Source organism: Bubalus bubalis, chromosome 8, assembly GCF_019923935.1.
Source record: "Bubalus bubalis isolate 160015118507 breed Murrah chromosome 8, NDDB_SH_1, whole genome shotgun sequence".
NCBI lineage: Eukaryota > Metazoa > Chordata > Mammalia > Artiodactyla > Bovidae > Bubalus > Bubalus bubalis.
In genome coordinates this window covers 103,382,010-103,404,421 of record NC_059164.1, presented here as the reverse complement: position 1 = coordinate 103,404,421, position 22,412 = coordinate 103,382,010, and the positions used below count along the sequence as shown (strand labels likewise).

General features: G+C 47.1%; 1 protein-coding gene across 3 annotated transcripts in view; it reads left to right on the top strand.

Moving 5' to 3' along the window:
- DENND2A (DENN domain containing 2A) overlaps positions 1 to 22,412 on the top strand; it is a gene marked incomplete at its 5' end in the record, with an annotated part of 49,312 nt that overhangs the window by 5,605 nt on the left and 21,295 nt on the right. For 2 of the 3 annotated variants that reach the window (XM_045166469.1, XM_045166468.1), the window contains 8 exon segments: positions 2,770 to 2,970; positions 8,108 to 8,201; positions 8,581 to 8,631; positions 9,745 to 9,932; positions 14,599 to 14,708; positions 15,930 to 15,999; positions 17,190 to 17,267; positions 20,644 to 20,784. In XM_045166469.1, coding sequence (XP_045022404.1) covers positions 2,770 to 2,970; positions 8,108 to 8,201; positions 8,581 to 8,631; positions 9,745 to 9,932; positions 14,599 to 14,708; positions 15,930 to 15,999; positions 17,190 to 17,267; positions 20,644 to 20,784 — 933 coding nt within the window. 3 annotated transcript variants of the gene reach the window in all.

The following is a 22,412-nucleotide window of genomic DNA, read 5'->3' as shown; positions in this document are numbered from 1 at the left end:
AAAGCAGTGAAACACAATAAGTAATCCTGTCAATGAGAACTTGAAGTCCAGAGGTGCTATCCTGCAGAAAGATAACCCAGTTGCCCAATGCACATCTGATTGCCACTCATATTTGCAGGCTGTTGGGGCCTTTGCAAGTCATCAGGAAGACCGTGCGTCATGCGCAGTCCTCTGCTTTCCCACATCTGGGTGTCTGGTTTGTATCCCCGTCCTTGGCCACAGCCGCAGACCTCTCCACCACCTCCATTAGCGCACCAGTATTCATGGAGCGTCTGCCACATCTGGGCTGCATCTGGGACTTAGAACTTACTGAAGCAATCTTTCCATGACAACCTCCTCTACCAGCCACAGAAAGGTCCTAAGACATCTTGGAGGGGGCGGTTATTTAACTAGATTGTGCCTCTTTCTAGTAGAGAGGTGAGGGGTGACTGGACAGGTTTTCCTCAGACACGAGAGACATGCAGCTGGGGGCCGATGCTGACGCTTACAAACACACGAGGCAAGCTCCTGAGAAGGGGCTGTTTTATTGTTATTCCCACACGTAGAACAGCACAGCGAATATGGTAGAAACTATTTTTTGTAATAAAGGAAACCTAATGTTCTTTCTTATGTATTGACACTTAAGGGGGGAAAAAATCACTAGTTGACCTGGGTAGCTCACCCACACCACCTTCCACCAACACACCATCTGTCACCTCGCGTGGCTATGTAGGGGCAGTGTCTGGTCAAGCATGCAGGTCTTGGAACCTGACTGCCTCTGTTCAAACTCACGTAGACTGCTTGCTAGTTGTGTGACTGTGGGCAAATGATCTTATCGCTGTATATCCGTATGTCACTGGTAAAAATCAGGAATGATAATACACTCCTCTGAGATGGTGAAGGATGGGGAAGCCTGGCGTGCTGCACTCCATGGGGTCACAAAGAGTCAGACATGACTGAGCGACTGAACAACTGAGGGGTCTTGTGAAGGTTAATCAAATTAATTCTTGTATACCACTTAGACTAGTGCCTGCAGCATAACTATTATTTATGTATGTTTGCTTAAGCTATAGAATTAGGCTTTCAATATGTGTCCTTTTAAAAAATTACCTCGTTTTCTAAAAGCAGAACATTCTCACTGTAAAATTCTTTTTAAATACCAACAAGTGTAATTTGAAAAATCATCTGTAATTGGGAATTTGTATTTTTTCTTTATACTCACCTGTATTTTTTTTCTAAAACAGATGGTTATTATGTATATATGTGTGTGTATGTGTGTGTGTTTTAAAAGCCTTTTAACAATTGCATGTAATCCCAACACCCAGAGAAAACCGCTGTTGACACTGGTTTACTTCCTTCCAGACCGTGTCACACTGTGTGTGTGTGTGTGCATGTGTGTGTACATAAAAAAAAGATTTGGGATGATATCGTATATACATTTGTTTTCATATATACTTTTTTGCTGCTCTATTACATTTATCATGAATATTTCCCCATGCCATTAATTTCTTTTAAAAAATGATTTGTATTGCCTGCAAGGTATGCCATTGTTTTAACGTAATGCCACGGTGGTACGCTAGTGTAATGTCCCCAGTTGTCAGAACACGCATGCCTGCCTATGTATTCCTGTGGGTGTATAGTCTGAGTGTTCATGTGAATGTGTGTACCTGTGGGCACAAGTGAACAACTGTGTGTGTGTGTGTGAATGGCGTCCCAGTGCTTCCTGGGGGAGTCCTCTGTAAGCGAGCAGAGGAATGAGGTTGAAATAGGTAAAGACGAGGTGGGATATTTTATATCAAGGACCCTTTGGGTTTCCTGCTGTCGGTCTCCTGGGGCAGTAAGACAGGGACATGTGAGGACTGCAAGGGGTTAAGCCACCAGCTGCATTCACAGACAGGAAGGGTGAATGAACCCTGGCTGAGTCCAGGTCAGCTCCGTCTTCGAGGCTCAAGGCACGTAGCTTCCTTGCCACCCCCTCTTCCCTAAGGGGGATCAGGGGGGAAGGGATAAATTAGGAGACTGAAATTGATACGTACACATTAATATATAAAATAGATAACTAATTAATAAGGATTCACTTTGCTGTACAGCAGAAACTTAACGGTATAAATCAACTGTACTCCAATAAAGATTTCAAGAAAAAAAAGTATTTCTTCAATGGCGTTTTCATTTTTTTTTTTCTGATGAGCAAAGCTAAGAATCTTTTATATGTATCTGAAAATTATTATATTTCCTTTTCTGTAAACCTTCAGTCCTTATCTTTTGCCTGTTTTTCTTTTGAATTGTTAGTCTTCTCATTAACTTGTAGCATGTATTAGAAACAAATAAGTTCTATAAATTGCAGATTTTTTATTGTTTTTTTGTTGGCCTTTTGACCTTAGAATGGCTCATTTTTAAAAATCAGATATTGAGGCTCATAGAAGTGAAATTCCTTATATTAGAAGGAATTTCCCTTGCCAGTGACAGGGATAAAGCTAAACTTAAGTCTTGTAACTCCCAGTACATGGTGTCAGAAAGCCTCATTTGTAAAGGTACTGCGTAGAGCCAGGTGAGTTTCCACTTGTCTAAAAAGAGAGTGGATTAGACTTGCATCCTTTATCATCCTCCTTTTCCATAATTGGATGATAAGTGTTTAGGCCCTTAACAGCATAGACGACCTCAGCGTGCCCTTGGGGACTTAGACAAGTTTCTCCTCTTGACCTTCTTGGTCTCCGTCACTGGCAGCACCGCTTATCTCTCAGGGGGTCTCTTTGTATTTATTTACTCTTCTTTCTTCCTCTGCCCTCACAGCAGTCCTTGTCCAAACCTGCCTTTTTTCGGCAAAATTCAGAAAGGAGGAACTTCAAACTGCTGGACACAAGGAAGTTGAGTCGGGATGGAACTGGGTCCCCTTCCAAAACCAGCCCTCCCTCCACCCCCAGCAGCCCTGATGACACTTTCTTTAACCTCGGGGACCTGCAGAATGGTAGGAAGAAGAGAAAGATACCCAAGGTAAGGCTTGCAATAAGCTTTGTGTTCAGGAGTACACCCCACATACACACTACAAGGAGTCTGGGCAGAGATCAAATCACTGGGCCCTCCTACCTGCTTCACCACAGGCCAGGTAGACATGGGGAAGCCAGCAGCTGAGCTAGCTGGTCCTTGGTCATAATAATTGGGGTCCTGTAGGGCTTACCAGGTGGCGCTAATGATAAAGAGCCTGCCTACAATGCGAGAGACACAGCAGGAGATATGGGTTCAATCCCTGGGTGAGGAAGATTCCCTGGAGAAGGAAATGGCTACCCACTCTAGTATTCTTGCCTGGAAAATTCCATGGACAGAGGAGCCCGTCGGGCTACAATCCATGGGGTCTCAAAGAGGCGGACATGACTGAGCGTGCACACACACAGCCTTCCTCTTAGCCCTCCCTTTCCCTGCTTAACGACTCTTATGATCCCAAACTGTGTTTCCAATGCCCATCCTCAAAAAGGGCACATCTCCCTCCTTCATGGCCTCAAAAGCAGAGCCCCCTCCGCTGTGCTCTGACTCAGACTCCGTCACCTCCCACTGCAGAGGGGCACCGCATGGAGCCTGTGCTGAGGGAGCTCTTGTCAGAAATGCGTCTTTTCTGGGACTTCCCCGATGGTCCAGTGGTTCAGGCTCTGTGCTCCCCCTGCCCGTGGTGCAGGTTCAGTCCCTGGTTGGGGAACTAAGATCCCACGTGCCCTGTGGCGTGGCCCAAAAAAGAATTAAACAATGGAGGGCTTATGTGAACAAGGCTCTCCTCTTTAAAACATATATATATTAAACTATATATGTATCTTTTCTGGCTCTTTTCAGCCCTGAAGGCAAAGCAGGCCCAGTGGCTTGGGTGTGCTGAAGTGTGGCTGCTCTTTCTTCCTCTGGTGCTGTATTTCCTTTTGCCCAGTGCAGCCCCTGCAATGCCTGGCGTTCTATACTGGCCACTTCCGTACCAACTTACTACAGGAGCTTTTTTTTAATATATTTAAAAAACTTTTGTGTTTTGGCTGTGGTGGGTCTTTGTTGCTGCTTTTGTGAGCTTTCTCTAGTGGTGAATGGGGCCACTCTCCACTGCGGTACGCTGGCTTCTCATTGCAGTGACCTCCCCCACTGCGGAGCTTGGACTCCAGGCACACAGGCTGCAGTAGTTGAAGCTCTTGTGCTCAGTAGTTATGGCGCATGGGCTTAGTTGCTCCAAAGCATGCGGGATCTTCCCAGACCAGGGGGATCGAACCAGTGTCCCCTGCGTTGCAAGGCAGAGTCCCAACCACTGGACCACCAGCGAAGCCCCCACTACAGGAACTTTTAGAGAAGGAATTCTTCATTTCAGAGTCCGCAGATGGACTTCAGGGGATCATGAAACGCATTAAATCATGTAAAGCTGCATGGATGAGTTTAAGGGGATAAAAGGAAGGGAGGTGGGTTGTCTATAGGTTTCATCCGATTTTTCAAAGTGACCCACTGACCTAAAAGTCAAGGGACATTTTCACCAGCTGGTCCCTCCTGACTCAGTTTGGTTCATCTGTATTTTGAGCCATAATACCACCTCCATCCCTTTCATTCTTTTTCAAGTGAAATTAAGTCACCTTGATAATCAAGAGTGCATTCTGAAGGGAAGGGCAATCAGAGTCGGGTGACCTATCACCTGCAGCCTGGCGGCTGGGAGAGGGCAGCGAGAGGGCCCGGGGCAGGACTCGGGGCCCGCTCCCCTCCTGTCTCCTGGCCCTGCCTTGCCCCTCTCAGGGCACAGTGCACATGGCGCGCTGATCATCGGATGTCTGCTGGATAAGTCCCCACTAGCGCGTGGATCCCAGCCTCCTTCACCCCTGGAGGAGTCGCGCTCTGTCTCCTTTTGACTGTCTTTGAGTCACTGCCCTGTGCTGTCACTGTGGCTGCTCTTGGGGACCCCAAAGTGTGGGGTCGTGAATCACCCTTGCTGCTCCTCTTCTTGTTCTAGCAAGGTCCACACATCTCTGTAATGTCAAAAACCTGCTATCGTGGAATAATTGCACAAATTATTGTGCAGTTACACAATAACTAGTGTAACATCTATACAACCTCACCATTATTTTAGCAAATTAAACAGGAACAATCAAATGAATTAGCTTTAGGTTAAAAGAGCTTTGATACAACTCTAAGTTTGACTGTGTGATCTCTTAATAAGTACTTAACCTCTGTCTTCCACCACCTTCATATTATTTTATTATTTAGAAAAGATTTTTTGATTAAGGAGAGGAAAATATGTGTGCATATATTATATGAAAGTAGAGAGGTAGAAAGAAAAGTAGAATTATTTCTGCCACTTTCTATGTGTTTAATTTACAAGCAGCAGTTTGTTTCCTCTTAGTTTATTGCCTGAAATTAAAGTGAGTTGCCACTCACTTAAATAGTGCCCAGGCACTTATTCAAATAGGCTTTGACAGATATAATCAAATCTGGAAAAAAATCAGCTTTGACAGATACAACCAAATCCAGAGAAAAATCACCGTGTTTTACCTGTCACTTTCACAACAACAACAAAATCCTATTAAAACTTTAATCATAAAGGTGAAGTACACAATTCTTCAAAGGAATGCTTATTTTTTTTAATTTTCTGGCTGCACCACAAAGCATGTGGGATCTTAGTTCCCCAACAAGGGATCGAACTCACACCCTTTGCATTGGAAACATAGAATCCTAACCACTGGACCACCAGGGAAGTCCCAAGGAATGTCTAAAAAGAAAACAAATGTCCGCTGCTGCTGCTGCTGCTAAGTCGCTTCAGTCGTGTCCGACTCTGTGCGACCCCAGAGACGGCAGCCCACCAGGCTCCCCTGTCCCTGCAATTCTCCAGGCAAGGACACTAGAGTGGGTTGCCATTTCCTTCTCCAATGCATGAAAGTGAAAAGTGAAAGTGAAGTCGTGTCTGACTCTTAGCGACCCCATGGAGTTCAGCCCACCAGGCTGCTCCGTCCATGGGATTCTCCAGGCAAGAGTACTGGAGAAACAAATGACTAATTATAGTTTATTCTAAGTTTCATGAATCCTCAGTTCTGTCACTTGCTACTTAAACTTAACCTAGACTTACCCTGACTCTTGAGTATGAAGCTTCTTTCTAGATGCTCTGAATCCTTTTCTTGAAGTCAAAGGTTCTTTTTCAGGCACATTCATGACTTCCAGATTTTGGACCCTTAAAACATTTGCTGTCCAAAACCCTGGCTGTTGTGTTTTGATCTAGCAAGAAGGACTACACAGTCTACTCACAACTGATGAGACAGTGGGTTGGTTGGCATTCCTTCAGCTGCCTCTGCTGAACAGTGTAACTTAGAGTCCCTTCTGGAAGCGTGGTTGCTCCCCTTGGTTTCTCCCACCTTGGCTATAAGAGGATTGAAGGTCCCAGTGGAGGAGGGGAGAGAGAAAGAGACACTCCTTCCCTGTATTCTCCTAGCAACCCTGTACCTTCATTAACGCAGCAGCTGAAACCGAGCAGTTATTTACTCAGCAGTGTGATGTCCTCAGGATTCATGAATCACGGCACTATCCTTTCTAATGAGAAGCCAGCTCCCCCTCAGCACACACAGCAGGTTTGTGTGGAGCCCTGTTTCTTTGGCAGCCACCATAGCGGAATTAAGTACCACATGACTCTCTGAAACACACCATCTTCCAAATGAGCTTATAGTTAAAAATCTTTTTTTCAACTTAAAAATGGCTTCTAAAGAGGCCAGTACTTCTAGTACAGAACACTTTATATTTTTTCAGAACACTCAAAAAAAAATTATGTCCTGTTAAAGTTCAGTTATGTGACAGCTGGAGAAATGGGGTTAGTGTCATATCCTACCAGTCAGAACATGCTTGAAAAGCAGAGAAGGCCACTTCAGGGGGGTGTGCTCTCAAGGAGATGGCGGGCTACTGAGAGCATAGAAAGAGCCACCACACGGCAGGGCTTTGGGGGTGAAGGCAGAGGCCTTGTTCAGGTGGGATTCCTGGTTAGGGAGAGAAGCCGACACGGAGAGTGGGCATGGCGGGGGCTGGACTCCCTGTCAGGAGCCAGAGGGCACAGGTGTCCAGCAGGGCCGTGTCAGGAGCGCTCTGCAGAGCTGGGGGCGTGGACCCTGGACCCACCACGAGGAGACCTTGAGGATAAACCCCCCACGCCCTGCCAGGCCCATGCTTGTAGAGAGGAGCCAGCGAGCTCCTTTAGGGAATAGATCAGAAGAGCAGGAGGCTAGAGATGGGTATTGGCAACTGTGCCCACCTGGGACCCAACACCCAGATTACCATAGCACATCCCTCCTGTTCGTCCCAACGTACAAAAGAATTTCAAGCTTTCCAAGGTAGCTTACAGCCAGCTCGCCTTTAACATCAGTAGTTGGCTCACCTCGATTATGCATGGGTAGACCTCCCTTTCTCCCAACCAGGTGGAACCCAGGAAGCTTCTGCTCTTGGAAGTTACAGGGGATGCTGTAAAGCCGGATGGGAAGTGACCCGGGGGCCTCCATCACCCAATGGCTCTGCTACAGTCAGCCTGGAGGTTGTGCCGCTTAGGAAGGCATCTGCTGAGCGGCTCAGCTCCTGAGCACCAGGGTGGTCCTGAGAGGCCTCGGCCAGCCTGCAGGAAGGGCAGCGTGCTAGGGGCCGGCCTGACTCCCTGCTGACCCGAGCTTGGACTCAAGAGCCATGACAACCCTGCTCCCTTCCTGCCTGCTGCTCAGACACACTTTGGCATGGTTCCCATGAAAGGGGCCCTGTCTGGGGACAGCTTTTTTCCTGTCTCTTCCTTTTCTTGTTTTGTTTTGAGGGCAAAGGCTTCTTCCCAAAGCACACTGAGATGGCACTGTCGCAAAGGGCGCAGCCATCACACCATTAGCCAGTGAAGTGGCTCCCTCTGTGTCTCTGCAGGATGCATTAGAGTCAGACACCACCACCCCCCACCAGAGAGGCTGGCTGTGCTCCTGACGGGTCGGGCTTCTATCTGGCCGAGAAGAATGACTAAAAGATGCCAGTGGGCCAGTGGGACATGTCTCCCCCACCTCCTGCCCCCAGCCCTCGTCCGCCAGGGTCCTCAAAGAGAATGGGCAGTGAGGGCATCCCAGCCCCTCTCAGGGAGGAGACTACTCACATTGGCTTCCCTTCTCCCCCTGTCTGGCAGCTGGTATTGCGAATCAATGCCATCTACGAAGCCCGGAGAGGAAAGAAACGCGTGAAGAGGCTGTCCCAGTCCACAGAGAGCAACTCAGGAAAAGGTAGGGGCCTCGCCACTGTCCCTCCTCCCCCAAGAATCTGAAAACAGGATCTCCCTTCCCCTCTCCTTGTCCATCCATCATGTCAGCCCAGGGCTGCATGCTGTGACCTCAGCGGGGGAGCCACCTTCTTTGCTTAGTTTGCACGGAAGGGCCCAATATCTTTGACTGGATTTGCTAGAGGTACCATCTGAAGTACAGCCAAGTTAATCTGGAAACACATGCAGTTGGACAAAGACATAATTTGTTCATGACCTTTAAACAGGAAAAAAAAGAAAACAGCCCCTCTGAACTAGAACTCTGGGATTTGTGCTACCACATGAAAAAGTTTCCTGCATTAGAAAGAACCACATTTGCAATTTGTTGTTGTTGTTTTGTTTAGTGACGGATGAGAACAGCGAGTCTGACAGTGACACCGAGGAGAAGCTGAAAGGTGAGCAGAGCCGTTGTTGTGCAGGGTGCGTGTTGGTGACGGGGAAGGTGCAAAGGTGGCCCTTCCTGCTGAGCGTGAGGGGGACACAGCGTCCTTGCAGGAGCTTGCTGGGCAAGGCGTGGGTGTCTGAACCCGGCCAGGTGGGCCTGTGCGGTCCTGAGCCTCTGGCTACAGTCTAGAGACTCGGGGTAGCTACCGCTGCGGTGACTCCCTGTCCCTGCACCCATCCGTTACGGGTGTTCTTCACACCTGTGAAAGGTACAGCGTGCTGGCCTGGGACTCCAGAGACCTGGGGCCCTTGCCCTGCTCCTGTAAAATGGCTCTGTGATCTGGAGGAAATCATTGAGATCCAGGGCCTCTACTTCCTCATCTGTTAAATGAAGTTGCTGAAATTATTGGTCCCTGTAGACCTAAGGCTGGTGATCTTAGTCTAGGTCTCAGTGAGTTTTCCACAACTTTTCAGAACCCCAGGGGCAAGCCAGGGAACGCTGTAGTCCAGGGCTGCTCAGCGAGGTGATGGTGACCCACCCGTCTGCTCAGTGGCCCTGCCTCTTCGGCCTCTGACACCCACCTGCTCCCTGACCCGTCTCGGGAATGAGGCCGACCGTTGCAGCGCACAGAGCGGTGCCAGGAGAGAAGGCAGATGGGAGCTCTAGACCAGGCAGGCCTCTGCCACTTGAGTCACATGGGATGTTTACAAAGCTCCCAGCTCCGAAAGCTCTGGGGTCTGGATTTTGTCCCAGCCCTCAAGAGGAAAGGTGAAGGAAGAGGCTGAAGGGAGGAGTCCCCACCCCATCTGACACAGGAACCCAAGGGTCACTCAAGCCGCTGTCCCAAGTCCAGACAGCAAATCCATGGTGGAATGGAGGCCCCAGGTTCCAGGCTTCTGCACCCCAATTAGCCTGGTGGCGGGTTGCTGCTCCTGGAACTTTGGCAAGAATCCCCAGTAAAGAGCTTTGTCCTAATTTGTTAAATGTGGGAACACTTTTGTAGGATTAGGAAAAGTACTTTGAGCTGGGAATTCCATAACCTGTTGCAGCTCTGTGCAGTTCGACATTGGGAGTGAGTCATTTTCAGGCGGTCCTCCGCTCTCTGTCTCTGCTCCCTCTCCAGCCCACAGCCAGCGCCTGGTCAATGTGAAGTCACGGCTGAAGCAGGCTCCGAGATACCCGTCCCTGGACCGGGAGCTGGTCGAGTACCAGGAGAGGCAACTTTTCGAGTACTTCGTGGTCGTGTCCCTGCACAAGAAGCAGGCTGGGGCTGCATACGTGCCCGAACTCACCCAGCAGTTTCCGCTGAAGGTATGGAGTGGGCCAAGCTCCGTGGCCTGCCATGGACTGCAGCATTCTTGGGAAGATCTTACTGGGGCTCACGGTTCAGGGAGATGCAGGAGCCCAAGGAACATTCAGTGTCCAGAATTTCAAAAATGGGTCCTAATTAAAGTATATTGATTTAAAAAAAAAAATGCTGCTGAGAATTTAGGAGATTGGAGGGGTGTGAGATGCATGACTCCAGTTCAGTTCAGTTGCTCAGTCGTGTCCGACTCTTTGCGAGCCCATGGACTGCAGCACGCCAGGCCTCCCTGTCCATCGCCAACTCCCAGAGTTTACTCAGACTCATGTCCATTGAGTTGGTGATGCCATCCAACCATCTCATCCTCTGTTGTCCTCTTCTCTTCCTGCCTTCAATGCATGACTCAAGCAGGGACAGAAATACTTGCTTCCTGTGGTCACTATGCTGACGGTACCATTCTCTCCACTGTCTCATCTCCTTATCCGGCCACATCTCTCCCCAGCCCACCCTAGAAGCCTCTTCCCCATAGACTGCACAAGGGACGTCACATCTGTGTCCATGCTGCCCGTGTCCCCTGCGTGCCTCTGCTTGTGTGTGCGCATGCAAGAATCCTGTTCTGTTCTCACATGGGTCAGTCCTGTGTGGATTTGGCTTTACCATATATTAAAGTGAAACTCACTCAGTTGTGTCCAGCTCTTTGCGACCCCATGAACTGTAGCCCGCCAGGCTCCTCTGTCCATGGGATTCTCCAGGCAAGAATACTGGAGTGGATAGCCACTCCCTTTTCTGAGGGACCTTCCCAACCCAGGGATCGCACTTGGGTTTCTTGCATTGCAGGCGGATTCTTTACTGTCTGAGCCACCAGGGAAGCCATCCTATATTATTAATCATGGCTCCTAAAATGAAACGGCGCTCAATAAAGCCTAAAGTGGCATGGCCTATCATAGATAAATGACCCATAGGCTTTGGCATCAGTGATAGAGAGCTTTCATCACTTTCTAATGCAGCTCAGCCAGGATTTACTGAGACCCTATTACATTCCAGCTGGTTTCTGCTTGACCCCAGGGGATTACAAAGATGAGCAGAATGTGTTTCCTGTCCTTGGGGAGCTTACCCTCTGACAGGTGGGCATGAGATACTCCAGAGACTCACGAGGTAAAGTGTTCCAGTCTCTGTCCAGTGCACACAGTGGTGCTCAGAGATGGGAGGAGGGGAGGGCGCTCATGTCCTGATCCCCTCAGAGCCTCCCTTCGCTGCCACCACCCAAACAGAACCCAAGCATCTGCCAAGACCTGGGGTCCAGCTGTCCCTCTCCTCCTCCTGAGCCACTCTTCCTTCCGTCCTGCCCACTGGAGACCAGCAGAGCAGTTGCATCCTTGGCTTGGAGTTTAGGACGGAAATATGTATAAGGGAGATAAGCCATAGGCACCAGCCTTCCACACGGGCACTGACTCACTTCCTCCGTCTCCTCCAGGGGTGATCCCTGAAAACCTCAGTGCTACGTATGCTCATGTCTAGTTGGGGACCTCACAGAGCAAGCACCAAGACACGAGGGATGGGCCTGTTATTTTATTTACTTCCCTCGGGGCCTAGCACAGTGTTATACATACGGTGATGCTCAGTGTTCCAGGAATAAAGTCAGTGTCCCATGAATTAGTTAATGAACCACCCTAACTATCAAATGCTTGAGTTTCCAACGTGGACTCTCCAGCCTCCTAGACATCACATTAAAACTTTTTTTGAATGGAAAGTTGCCTAGTCACTGTGGAAAGGGAGACTAATACAGAAATGTTTAGAGAAAAAGTCATCTCCAGCCCCACAGAGGTCCTTGTTGGCATTTCATTGTCTTTCTCCAGTCTTTTCTCAGAGTAGAATTTTCTTACAAAACTGAGGTCGGACATTGTGTAATTTCCGTATCATGTTTTGTAAACCTATCATTATTTACAAACATGTTTCATACAAATTCTAAAACATCATTTTTGAAATTCCATAATACCGCATTATGTGGGTATGCCCTGATCTGTTTAGCAGCTCTCTTTCTGTTGGAAATGCATCTTGCTGCCAGCTCTTCTTTAGGTGTTTATCTTTAATGTTCTGGTTTTTTGCATGCCAGGCTACTACATATATCTCCTTGCCTTCACCTGCTCCCTCTGTTAGAAGCCCCTTTTTCTTCTTCTTTCTCCTCATTTTTAATTCTTTTTCTTGAGTTTTATCCCCCACTCCTATAGACACCTTGATCAAGGTTTCCACTCCACATTTGTGCACTAGCAATCATTCCTGCCATATTCCATTAAAATACTTGACACCTCACAGAGATCAGGCTGTTTCCCAGCCATCTGCGATTGATTGTACTTGTAAGAGAGCTCTCTGTGTGTCTCTTCCCATAAATGTGCTCCTGTGTGTGTCCGAGCATGTATGTGCACGAGTTGATAACTTGTATGTTGATGACAGTGTGTATATGCATACATGTGTATGTATATATTTGTGGGTGTCGTGCGTGTGGTCTGAGGGCAGGTGTGTTCAGGTGGTGACTGGGCCATATTGAAAGCACTGGAACTCACTCTCCTACAAGGCTTGCTCTTCAGTTCTCTAATTAATGCTGTTTCCACTATGGAAAAATGTCATTGTTCCTTCCTTTTGTGTTATTTGTTGTTTGGGGTCCATCACTCTATGGTGATTAATGACCCCCCAACAACTACACCCGGCTGGTATTCTTTGCAAGACTGTCCGAGGGTAATCAGAAACTATTGCTTTGGCAACAGTCTGAGCTAGTAAATTGTCAACTCAAAGACTGTTCCAGTACCAGTTGGAATCTTCTGAGTCATGGATGAAAGAGAGAACCATTATATAGTAGAGGAAGAGTGACTATTTATTCTGAAGAAGAAAGATGAAGAAAAATTAATGACTGGCTCCAAGTCTACGTATGGTGACTGTGTTTCATTCATCGATAGTTGTCTCAAGCATTAACGTTATATTAGTAGCAGCTTTAGTTAAATTTGATCTGGCTGAATAAGGATCATACTAGAAGTGGGGTTTTGAGTTGAAAGCCATCAGCCCAATGCCCTATTCCTGTGGATGCTGTCTTCAGAGACCTCTTCTCTCTGATGTTTCATGGCCTTGGGAAGGCTTGCAGATCCTCTGTGAAGGGGTACCATTGGCCAACAGACCTCAGAAAATGCAAGACTGGTTTAAGGTGGTGCTGTGCTAAGTCACTTCATTCGTGTCCGATTCTTTGCAACCCTAAGGACTGTAGTGTGTCAAGCTCCTCTGTCCATGGGATTCTCTAGGCAAAAATACTGGATTGGGTTGCCATTTCCTTCTCCAGGGGATCTTCCTTACCCAGGGGTCATACCTGAGTCTCTTAAAAAGTCTCCTGCATTAGCAAGCGGGTTCTTTACCACTAGGGCCACCTGGGAAGCCCTGGTTTAAGGTGGAGGCCAATGGAAAGATATGAGAAACAAAATAAGAAATTATGGACAATAATATATTAAGACTTTAAATTAGACATTACAATTTCCTAATTTTAGAAATTCACATTCCACTCAGTTCGAGTAGCTGATATTTTAGATGACTGAAGGCAATTTTATCATGGTTTATGTTTTCTTTAACTGTTTATAAGGGAAATGTAACAAGTGTAAACCTATCAACAACAACACAGCAAAAAGCCAACAATTCTTCCCAGCGCTTGAGAAGTACCAATTTATAAACAAACTATGCTAATTATAAACTATTTTTTTTTGTATCCCAAAATTTATACCTAGAGTGCCTTTTTTTTTTTTTCAGTTGAGGCAAAAAGAAAAACACATGGCATAAAATTCAGCATCCCAACGTCTCCAGGTGTACAGTACAGTGTGGTTAACTACAGGTGCATTGCTGTCCAACAGATTCCCCAGAATGGAGTGCTTTTTGAAGTAGATACCCATTCAGACACAGAACAAGCAGAGTCACGGCTTTAAATATAATCTCTTAAGTCAGACTTCATCCATTCGTTCCATTTTGAAGTAAGATGATATTCCTCCAGTCTGTGATGTGTCAGATAAATCAGAGAGCAAGAAGAAGACAGAAATTAAGATCATTTTGATTCTTTCCTGGATTCCATTCTAGCTGTGTGATCATGGACAAATCACTTAACTTCTCTGGGCTTATTTTCTTCTAAGAATGTCAGCCTCGTGTCTAGTTTTCCTTTAATTCTGATATTCAAAGACCTCCTGAAATGAATTAAATTTCACTGTATAACGTAATTTACCTGGATGGATTCACTAAGAAGGGCTGCAAAACATCTCTGCCGAAATTGAAGAGGGCCAGCTTTGCCTAGGTCCAGACGTCAGACGACTAGTTTGCGGCTCTGCCTTGCAGATTTGTGAGTCTCGGATCCGGAAGCCGTTGCTATGACAGCTCTTCCTTGTTGATTAGAATTTATATTCCAGAATGTTAGGCATAGAGAACATTTCTCTAAAGCACACTATTTTTTTCTCCTTGCTCCCCGCATAAGACTATAGTTGAAACTGCCCTGAGGGAGAAAATAGCTTAAGCCTGAGCTGCAAGCCCTCCTCAGCGTGGAGGTTAAGGCGACGGTTATGACTTCAGGGCCGTGGGGGCTGTGCGCCTGTCGAGCGTCTGTCTTGCTCACACCGGAGCTTATTCTCCAGCCTCCTCTCGCCCTTCTCCCTGCAGCTGGAAAGGTCGTTCAAGTTCATGAGAGAAGCTGAGGACCAGCTGAAGGCTATCCCCCAGTTCTGTTTCCCCGACGCCAAGGACTGGACTCCGGTCCAGCAGTTTACCAGGTATGTGCTGGTGTCTCCCCGCCCTCCCCCGGCCCTGCCAAGACTCAAGTGAGAGCTAGAGAGAGGTCGTCGATGGCAGAACCTGTACGTAAGTCAGTCCTACTGGTAAGTGATCCTGACAGACTCGAGTGTATGAATTTCCCCCACGGTGTTTGCAAAGCATGCCTGAAGACAAGACTCATTTTGCCAAATGTGCAGGTTCCCAGACCTCCCACTCCATCTTGGAATGTGTTTCATAAGCTGACGTGATGGGCAATAAGGTAATTCATAGTCCAAGAAAACCTTGTCCAGTGCTGTGAAAATACTTCTTCAGCAACACATCTAGCCGTTACTCAGATTGTCATAAGTTTACATTTCTGCTTTAACCCATATTGTTGGGTGACAGTTTTTTTTTTTATCAGAGGTCTCAACAACTGACCAAACTCCGGAGGCTCCAAATCCTAAGTGTTTGAGGGACACCGAGTACCTTGCAGTTGGCCCAGCAGTCTTTAAGGACAGTCGCAGCCTCGGTGCCCAGGAGAGCTGCCCCATGGGCAGCCCCAAGAAGGGCACCACCATTGCCTACTGCTACCCAGCTCCCCCCCATACCCCCCAGTCTTGAGTCACTCCCGGGCTCACCCCAGGAGAGGACCAATGAGCACTGTGTCTGTTCTATGGGATGGCCCAGGTCATAGGATTATATGAGGGCTGAGGGTGGAAAGAAAAGTCCTCACTTCCTCTCAGGACACAGCAACACTTGAGATCCCCGTATCCCTGACAGAGACTCCGGAGCCACAGCCCAGAGATGGACGGGCGGGACAGGGAGCTGCACTTTCTGACAGCCTCCTCCCGAATGTCCCCTGGTGGCTCAGCACGATGCAACTTTTGTTCTGTTTTGTAACACACTTCGTCTTCTTTTTCCAGTTGCTTTAGATGTAAAGTTACTTTGTCTATTTGATGTTTTTCTTGTTTCTTGAGGTGGGATGGTATTGCTATAAACTTCCCTCTTAGAACTGCTTTTGCTGCATCCCATAGGTTTTGAGTTGTGTTTTCATTGTCATTTGTTTCTAGAGATTTTTGACTCCCCTTTGATTTCTTCAGTCACCTGTTGGTTATTTAGAAATGCCTTGTTTAATCTCCATGTGTTTGTGTTTCCTACGGCTTTTTTCTTGTAATTGACACCTAGTCTCATAGCGCTGTGGTCGGAGAGTAACGCACTGCCTTTCATTTTCCCAACCACAGTGAAACATTCTCGTTTGTCTTAACTGGAGAAGATGGGAGCAGAAGGTTTGGTTACTGCCGAAGACTGCTGGTCAGTATCCCCTGCTGTCCGGCAGCGAGAGCTCCATGCGGAGCCCCCACTGGCTTCCTAGGACCTCATTCACCACCGGCCACAAGAGAAGGGACTGGAGGTGTAGCGAGTTTGTCAGGGTCGTTAAACACGGGGAGGAGTGTTTGGGGGTCCACGCAAGCCTCACTGTGGATGGAAACACTGTCTGCCTCCCTTGAAAAGAAAATACTTTCTCCACTGCTTTCCCTGCCAAATAAATGACCATCCCCCCTTAAGGCAGGTGTCCTTTCTAATAAAGTGTGCTCAACAGACACTGAGAGCTTACAGAGAACTTTCATAGTAGTGGTAAGGGCCGAAGAAGGATGGCTTTACGGTTCATGACACAAATAATTTAAGTGTCTCCTTCAGAACATTAACCTTTAAAAGTCAGACACTTACTTCAGTGATATGATCATGCCAAAACATTTTAGAGCTTGTCTTTTTGAGGCCCGTTTTTGGGAGTACCTTCAGTAGTGCAAATCATTTTCCACTGAGAGCGTATTTTAGTCTTGTTATACATAGGCTAATAGAGTCAAGAATAATGTGTGGCACATAGTGGCTGCTCAGTAAATATTTGTTCAGTTCAGTTCAGTCGCTCAGTCATGTCCGACTCTGCGACCCCATGCATCGCAGCACACTGATTAGTGAATAAAACAAGTATGGATAATAATCGAAAAAGTTAAGTGGGATAATAAATTCTGTTACTATAATTACTTTGGAGTTTAAGTACTGAGATTGTTTTCCTTTTTGGTTTTGAAAATTAATAGTTTCCAAAAAGGATTTTTAGAAAAGATTTCTCATTTGGAGTTATAATAATTATAAGGAATAAATAAGTTCCTTGAGAAAAACCACAGTGATATGAGTAATATGAGTAAACAAGTTAAGTGATATGAGTAAACAAGATTCCTCATTTTATGGTTCTGTAGGCCACATTGAGCTCCTACTGTGTGCACAAAACTCTTGATTTGGTCCCTTTGGGAGAATTTTAACACACGTCTACGTAACCAGAAGCGGTTCCACCTGTAAGACGGGATATCAGTAACTGCTTACCTTATTGATTTTCAAAAACTCTGGTTTGTGGAAACAGTCGGCACCATGTTAAAAACATCTGGGGTCTTTCCTCCCCTGAGATTGGTCACACTCATAATCTCCTTGTGTTTCACTCCCAAAAGCCTGGTGGCAAAGGAAAGCGTCTCCCTGAAGTCTACTGCATCGTGAGCCGCCTGGGATGCTTCAGCCTCTTTTCAAAGGTGAGGACTTGGGCCCCAGAGAAGGGAGGGAGCGCGTGGGAGTTGCAGGGCCCAGGAGGACTCAGGAGACACCCCAACTCCCAGGACTTTTTATCTTCTTATTCCCCAACCTGTTTTCCTTGCCACTTCCTCCTCCTCCCTTCCTTGAGCCTCGCTGAGATAATCATTGGGACAGGAAATGAATGGATGAAGGTTGTGGCCCAGAAAGTGAGGGAGGGGAAAAGGACAAATTAATTTCAGTTGAGGATGGAGGGGCAAAGGCTCCCCCCAGAATGTTCCATGTGCTTTACTTTCCCTCTCATAAGCATTATCTTTTGTCACATTATGTGTGCTGTATGTTTGTTACGTGTATTTGTTGTGTATGTGTGAGATTTGTTATTGTAAGACTACTCTAAGTCTGTCAAAGTGAAAGTGAGAGTCTCTCAGTCATGTCCGACTTTTTGCGACCCCATGGACTGTATACAGTCCATGGAATTCTCCAGGCCAGAATACTGGAGTGGGCAGCCTTTCCCTTCTCCAGGGGATCTTCCCAACCCAGGAATCGAACCCAGGTCTCCCACATTACAGGCAGATTCTTTACCAGCTGAGCTATAAGGAAAGCCCAAGAATACTAGAGTGGGTAGCCTATCCACTTCTCCAGAGGACCCAGGAATCGAACTGGGGTCTTCTGCATTGCAGGCATATTCTTTACCAACTGACCTATCAGGGAAACCCTCTATCAAAATCTTAGTATAACTTGGTCCTTCTTTTTGGAAAATGAAGCAATATATCAGGACATAGGAATTGCCGTGGTGAATTGGCACAGCCACCCCAGTATTCTGGATTGGCATAAATTACTATGCTGTCTGATGCCAATCTCAAAAATTAGGTGTAACTCAACATTTGTTTCTTGTGTCAATGAGACATAAATATTTAATCTATACATGTATTTTAAGTCCTTAAGCATGTATTTCAGTCCAGGTTTTCTTTTGGAGAATTGAAGTCCTGCATCTACTGTCTGTGGATGAAAGCCCCACTCCCTCAGCATTCTGAACCAAAATTCCTGCTCCTGCCCACCCTGTCCTGAGCTCAGAAGAGGCCTGAATCAGACTGATGCAGTGTGACCTCTGGCTGTGGTAGAGCTTGTACTTTACACAGTCAGAAGTGATTAATGGTACCAGCGTCACCTGAGTCATGGCCTTCACTCCACGTGAGGAGATAGTCATTGTACATTGCAGTCAATCACTCACAAGCTCTGGCTCAGATTTGCATTGCTGCTCATGCCAGTCTTCATCATGGGTTTGTTTCAACATGGAGAGGAGGCTGTAGGTCAGAGACCCTATTGTTGTGAGAACGCTTATGAATCTAGGAGTAAATGGCTCCTGCGAGGTAGGCCAGCCTCCAGCAGCAGCTCTGAAGTTCACATAAGCTGCATTGCTACGTCATGGGCAGGAGATGCAGAGCAAGCGAACATCCTAACATACTCGTGTGATGCACAATCCTGCATTTTCATGTCAGTTTTGTGACTGTGATTTTTTTAAGAATATAGTATGAAGACTTGCTGAAGACCTCATAGCAAATATTCAGCATAGAACCATAGACAGAGCTTTGGCCTAACTGATTCCAAGACCTCAGGCTATTGCTAGGTGAGGGGCAAGGACCATTATGGCAAATTGTCCTTCAGTAAAGACAAAAGGATAATGGATAAGAACAGCTTTCAGAATCTCTGAAGAAAGTATAAGTATCGTTGCAATGATGCTGTGTTAACAAACCACAGTGGCTTAAAGCAGCTACCATTGACTCCCACAAAGGGGCAGGGCTCTGGGGTTCTGCTCTGCTGGACTCCGTGGCTCACTCACCCTTGTGCTTCCAGTAGGCTGGGGGTTGGCTGGTCCAGGCTGGCTGGGCTGTGCTTCAGGCTGCAAGTCTGGATGTGGGTTTGTCACCCCCCCTCCCCGAGATAGGAAGCTGTCCCATGCATGCACAGGGAGGCAAGCAGAAACACGTAAGGCAAGTTTCTGCTTGCCTCCCAAGCCCTGGGCTTAGCACAGGCACATGGTCACTTCTGCCTCATCCTGCCTGCCCAGTGGTCCTCAACTTTTTCTCATTATTGTTCTAGTGAACAGCCTTTTTAGATATTGTTTTTCCTCAGTTGCCTCTCCTCCCATCAAATTTTTAACTTTTTGTCATATTATTTTCTTTTTACTGTGCTAAAACGTACATAACATTAAACGTACCATTTCAGTCATTTCTAAGTGTACAGTTGATTGGCATTATGTTTATTCACTTTGTTGTGCCACCGTCTCCACCATCCATCTCCAGAACTCTTTCATCTCCCCAGACTAAAATTCGGTGCCCATTAAACACTAACCCTCTGTCCTCTCCTCCCCCAGCCCCTGGCAACCACCACTCTACTCTACTTTCTGTCTCTTTTATGAGTTTGACTCGAGGATCTCATGTAAGTGGAATCATATAGTATTTGTCCCTTTTGTGTCTGGCTTATTTCACTTAGCAGAACTTTCAAATCATCCATGTTGCAGCATGTATCAGTATTTTATCCCATCATATTGAATAAGATTCCATTATATAGGTAACACGTTTTGCTTATTATTCATAAGTTAATGGATGTTTCGATTATTTCCTTTTTTGGCTACTATGAATAATGCTGCTTTGAACATTCGTGTTCAAGTTTTCGTGTGAACATGTTTTCATTTCCGTTGGTTAAATACCTAGGAGTGGATTTGCTGGGTCATGTATGTTTAATTTCTTGAGAAGCCGCCAGACGATTTTCAAAAGAAAAACTCCACTAGTTTACATCTCCACCCGCAGTGTTTGAGGGTTCCAATTTCTCCACTTCCTCACCAACACCTGTTACCTGGTTTTTTTTATTACAGTCCAGTGGCTCAAGTGGCATCTCATTGGTTTTGGTTTGTGTGGTCCTAATGGCTTCCCCCCAGAGAAAATTCACTTCTACAGATATATCACATATCTGTTTACGTACTTTGGCCCCTTAGAAGGGCACAAACCCTCACGATACCTAAGTTTTTTCACCAACCCCCAACCAATTTTTACCCCCTTGGGGGGCGCTATTCTTCCCATTGAGAACGTATATCATAATCAATGTCACGGGAATGCAAACGGACAGAAGGACAGTTTTCAAAGTCAAGGGGGCAGGAACTATACTTCACCCTTTAAGTGGGAGAATTTGTAGAGCCACATGGAAAAGAGTGGCTGCAGAGAGGGTGGATCTGGGTCTTAACGCACAAGGTGAAAGAGACTGGAGGTTTGGCCTGATGAGGACCCCCTGGCTTCCCCACGGGTCCGCAGCCTTGGTGGCAGGCCCCCTTCATCTGGAAGAGAGCTCCACCTCACAGCCCGACTTTTCTGTCCCTTGCAGATCTTGGATGAGGTGGAAAAACGACGAGGCATCTCTCCTGCCCTGGTCCAGCCTCTCATGAGGAGCGTTATGGAAGCCCCCTTCCCAGCCCTGGGCAAAACCATCATGGTCAAGAACTTCTTGCCTGGGTCAGGAACTGAGGTACGCCATCAGACTCCTCTCCTGTCCCAGGGGGCATAGCCCTGACAGTGATCGGGTCCTGGTGATCCCACGGGCTGGCTTTCAGTGGCCTGTCACATTCAGTGGTGGCCTCTTGCTCCTCAAGCTTTCTCAGATCATCCATCTGTGAGAGAGTCATAAATTCCACCCTAAGTCCAATCCATCCGTTGGTTGCTGAATGAGAAAACTGTGCCAGGGCACTGAACATCTTTAGCTTCTCTTAATAGCCCACCACCTTCATAAATTGTATTTGAACCTTTTTAGGATTTTGATCTATATCACCACTACCACTTAATATGCAAAGCAGATTCTTTTCGGGGAAGACAAGCTCAGTTCAGTTCAGTTCAGTCGCTCAGTCGTGTCTGACTCTTTGCGACTCTATGAGTTGCAGCACGCCAGACCTCCCTGTCCATCACCAACTCCCGGAGTTCACCCAGACCCATGTCCATCGAGTCGGTGATGCCATCCAGCCATCTCATCCTCTGTTGTCCCCTTCTCCTCCTGCCCCCAATCCCTCCCAGCATCAGAGTCTTTTCCAATGAGTCAACTATTCACATGAGGTGGCCAAAGTACTGGAGTTTCAGCTTTACCATCATTCCTTCCAAAGAAATCCCAGGGCTGATCTCCTTTAGAATGGACTGGTTGGATCTCCTTGCAGTCCAAGGGACTCTCAAGAGTCTTCTCCAACACCACAGTTCAAAAGCATTAATTCTTCGGCGCTCACTTTCTTCACAGTCCAACTCTCACATCCATACATGACTACTGGAAAAACCATAGCCTTGACTAGACAGACCTTTGTTGGCAAAGTAATGTCTCTGACAAGCTCAGGTGCTACTTTTTATTCATCCCAGACTTTGAAGCATGTCCCTTTCCTTGGCTGGGTGGGATTTGATACCAGAGCTTGTTTTCATCTTCCCGTCCTTGTATGTGACCCATTCAGCCTTGAGTCTCCAGTTCTAAAGGCCCTCGGAAAAGCGGGTCACCTCTGGGGACGGGCAGGACGAGGATGTGTCTGGGATATTCTGGAACCGCTCAACTTCCTAGCACAGAGATCAGCAGTCTCCCTGCTGCTGCTGCTACTGCTGCTAAGTCGCTTCAGTCGTGTCCAACTCTGTGCGACCCCATAGACGGCAGCCCACCAGGCTCCCCCGTCCCTGGGATTCTCCAGGCAAGAACACTGGAGTGGGTTGCCATTTCATTCTCCAATGCATGAAAGTGAAAAGTGAAAGTGAAGACGCTCAGTCGTGTCCAACTCTTAGCAACCCCATGGACTGCAGCCTACCAGGCTCCTCCCTCCATGGGATTTTCCAGGCAAGAGTAGTGGAGTGGGGTGCCTGCTGCTGGAGAATCCTAAACCACCCCATACGGATGCAGGTGACTTGGCCATGGGGATGTTAACCTTAATGAGCCCCGCTGTCCTTGCAGCACCAGGCCAGTGCCATGCTGAGAGCAGAAGCCAGGTTCTGCTCACCATCAAGAGCATGCACATGAATAGTGACTTGAGATGAACTCAGGAACATGTCAACAAGTACAGAGTGAGGAGATATGTGCACACTATGCATACAAGCTGAAAGAGCCATCCCTGGGGAGGGGTTGGAATGGGGTTGAGT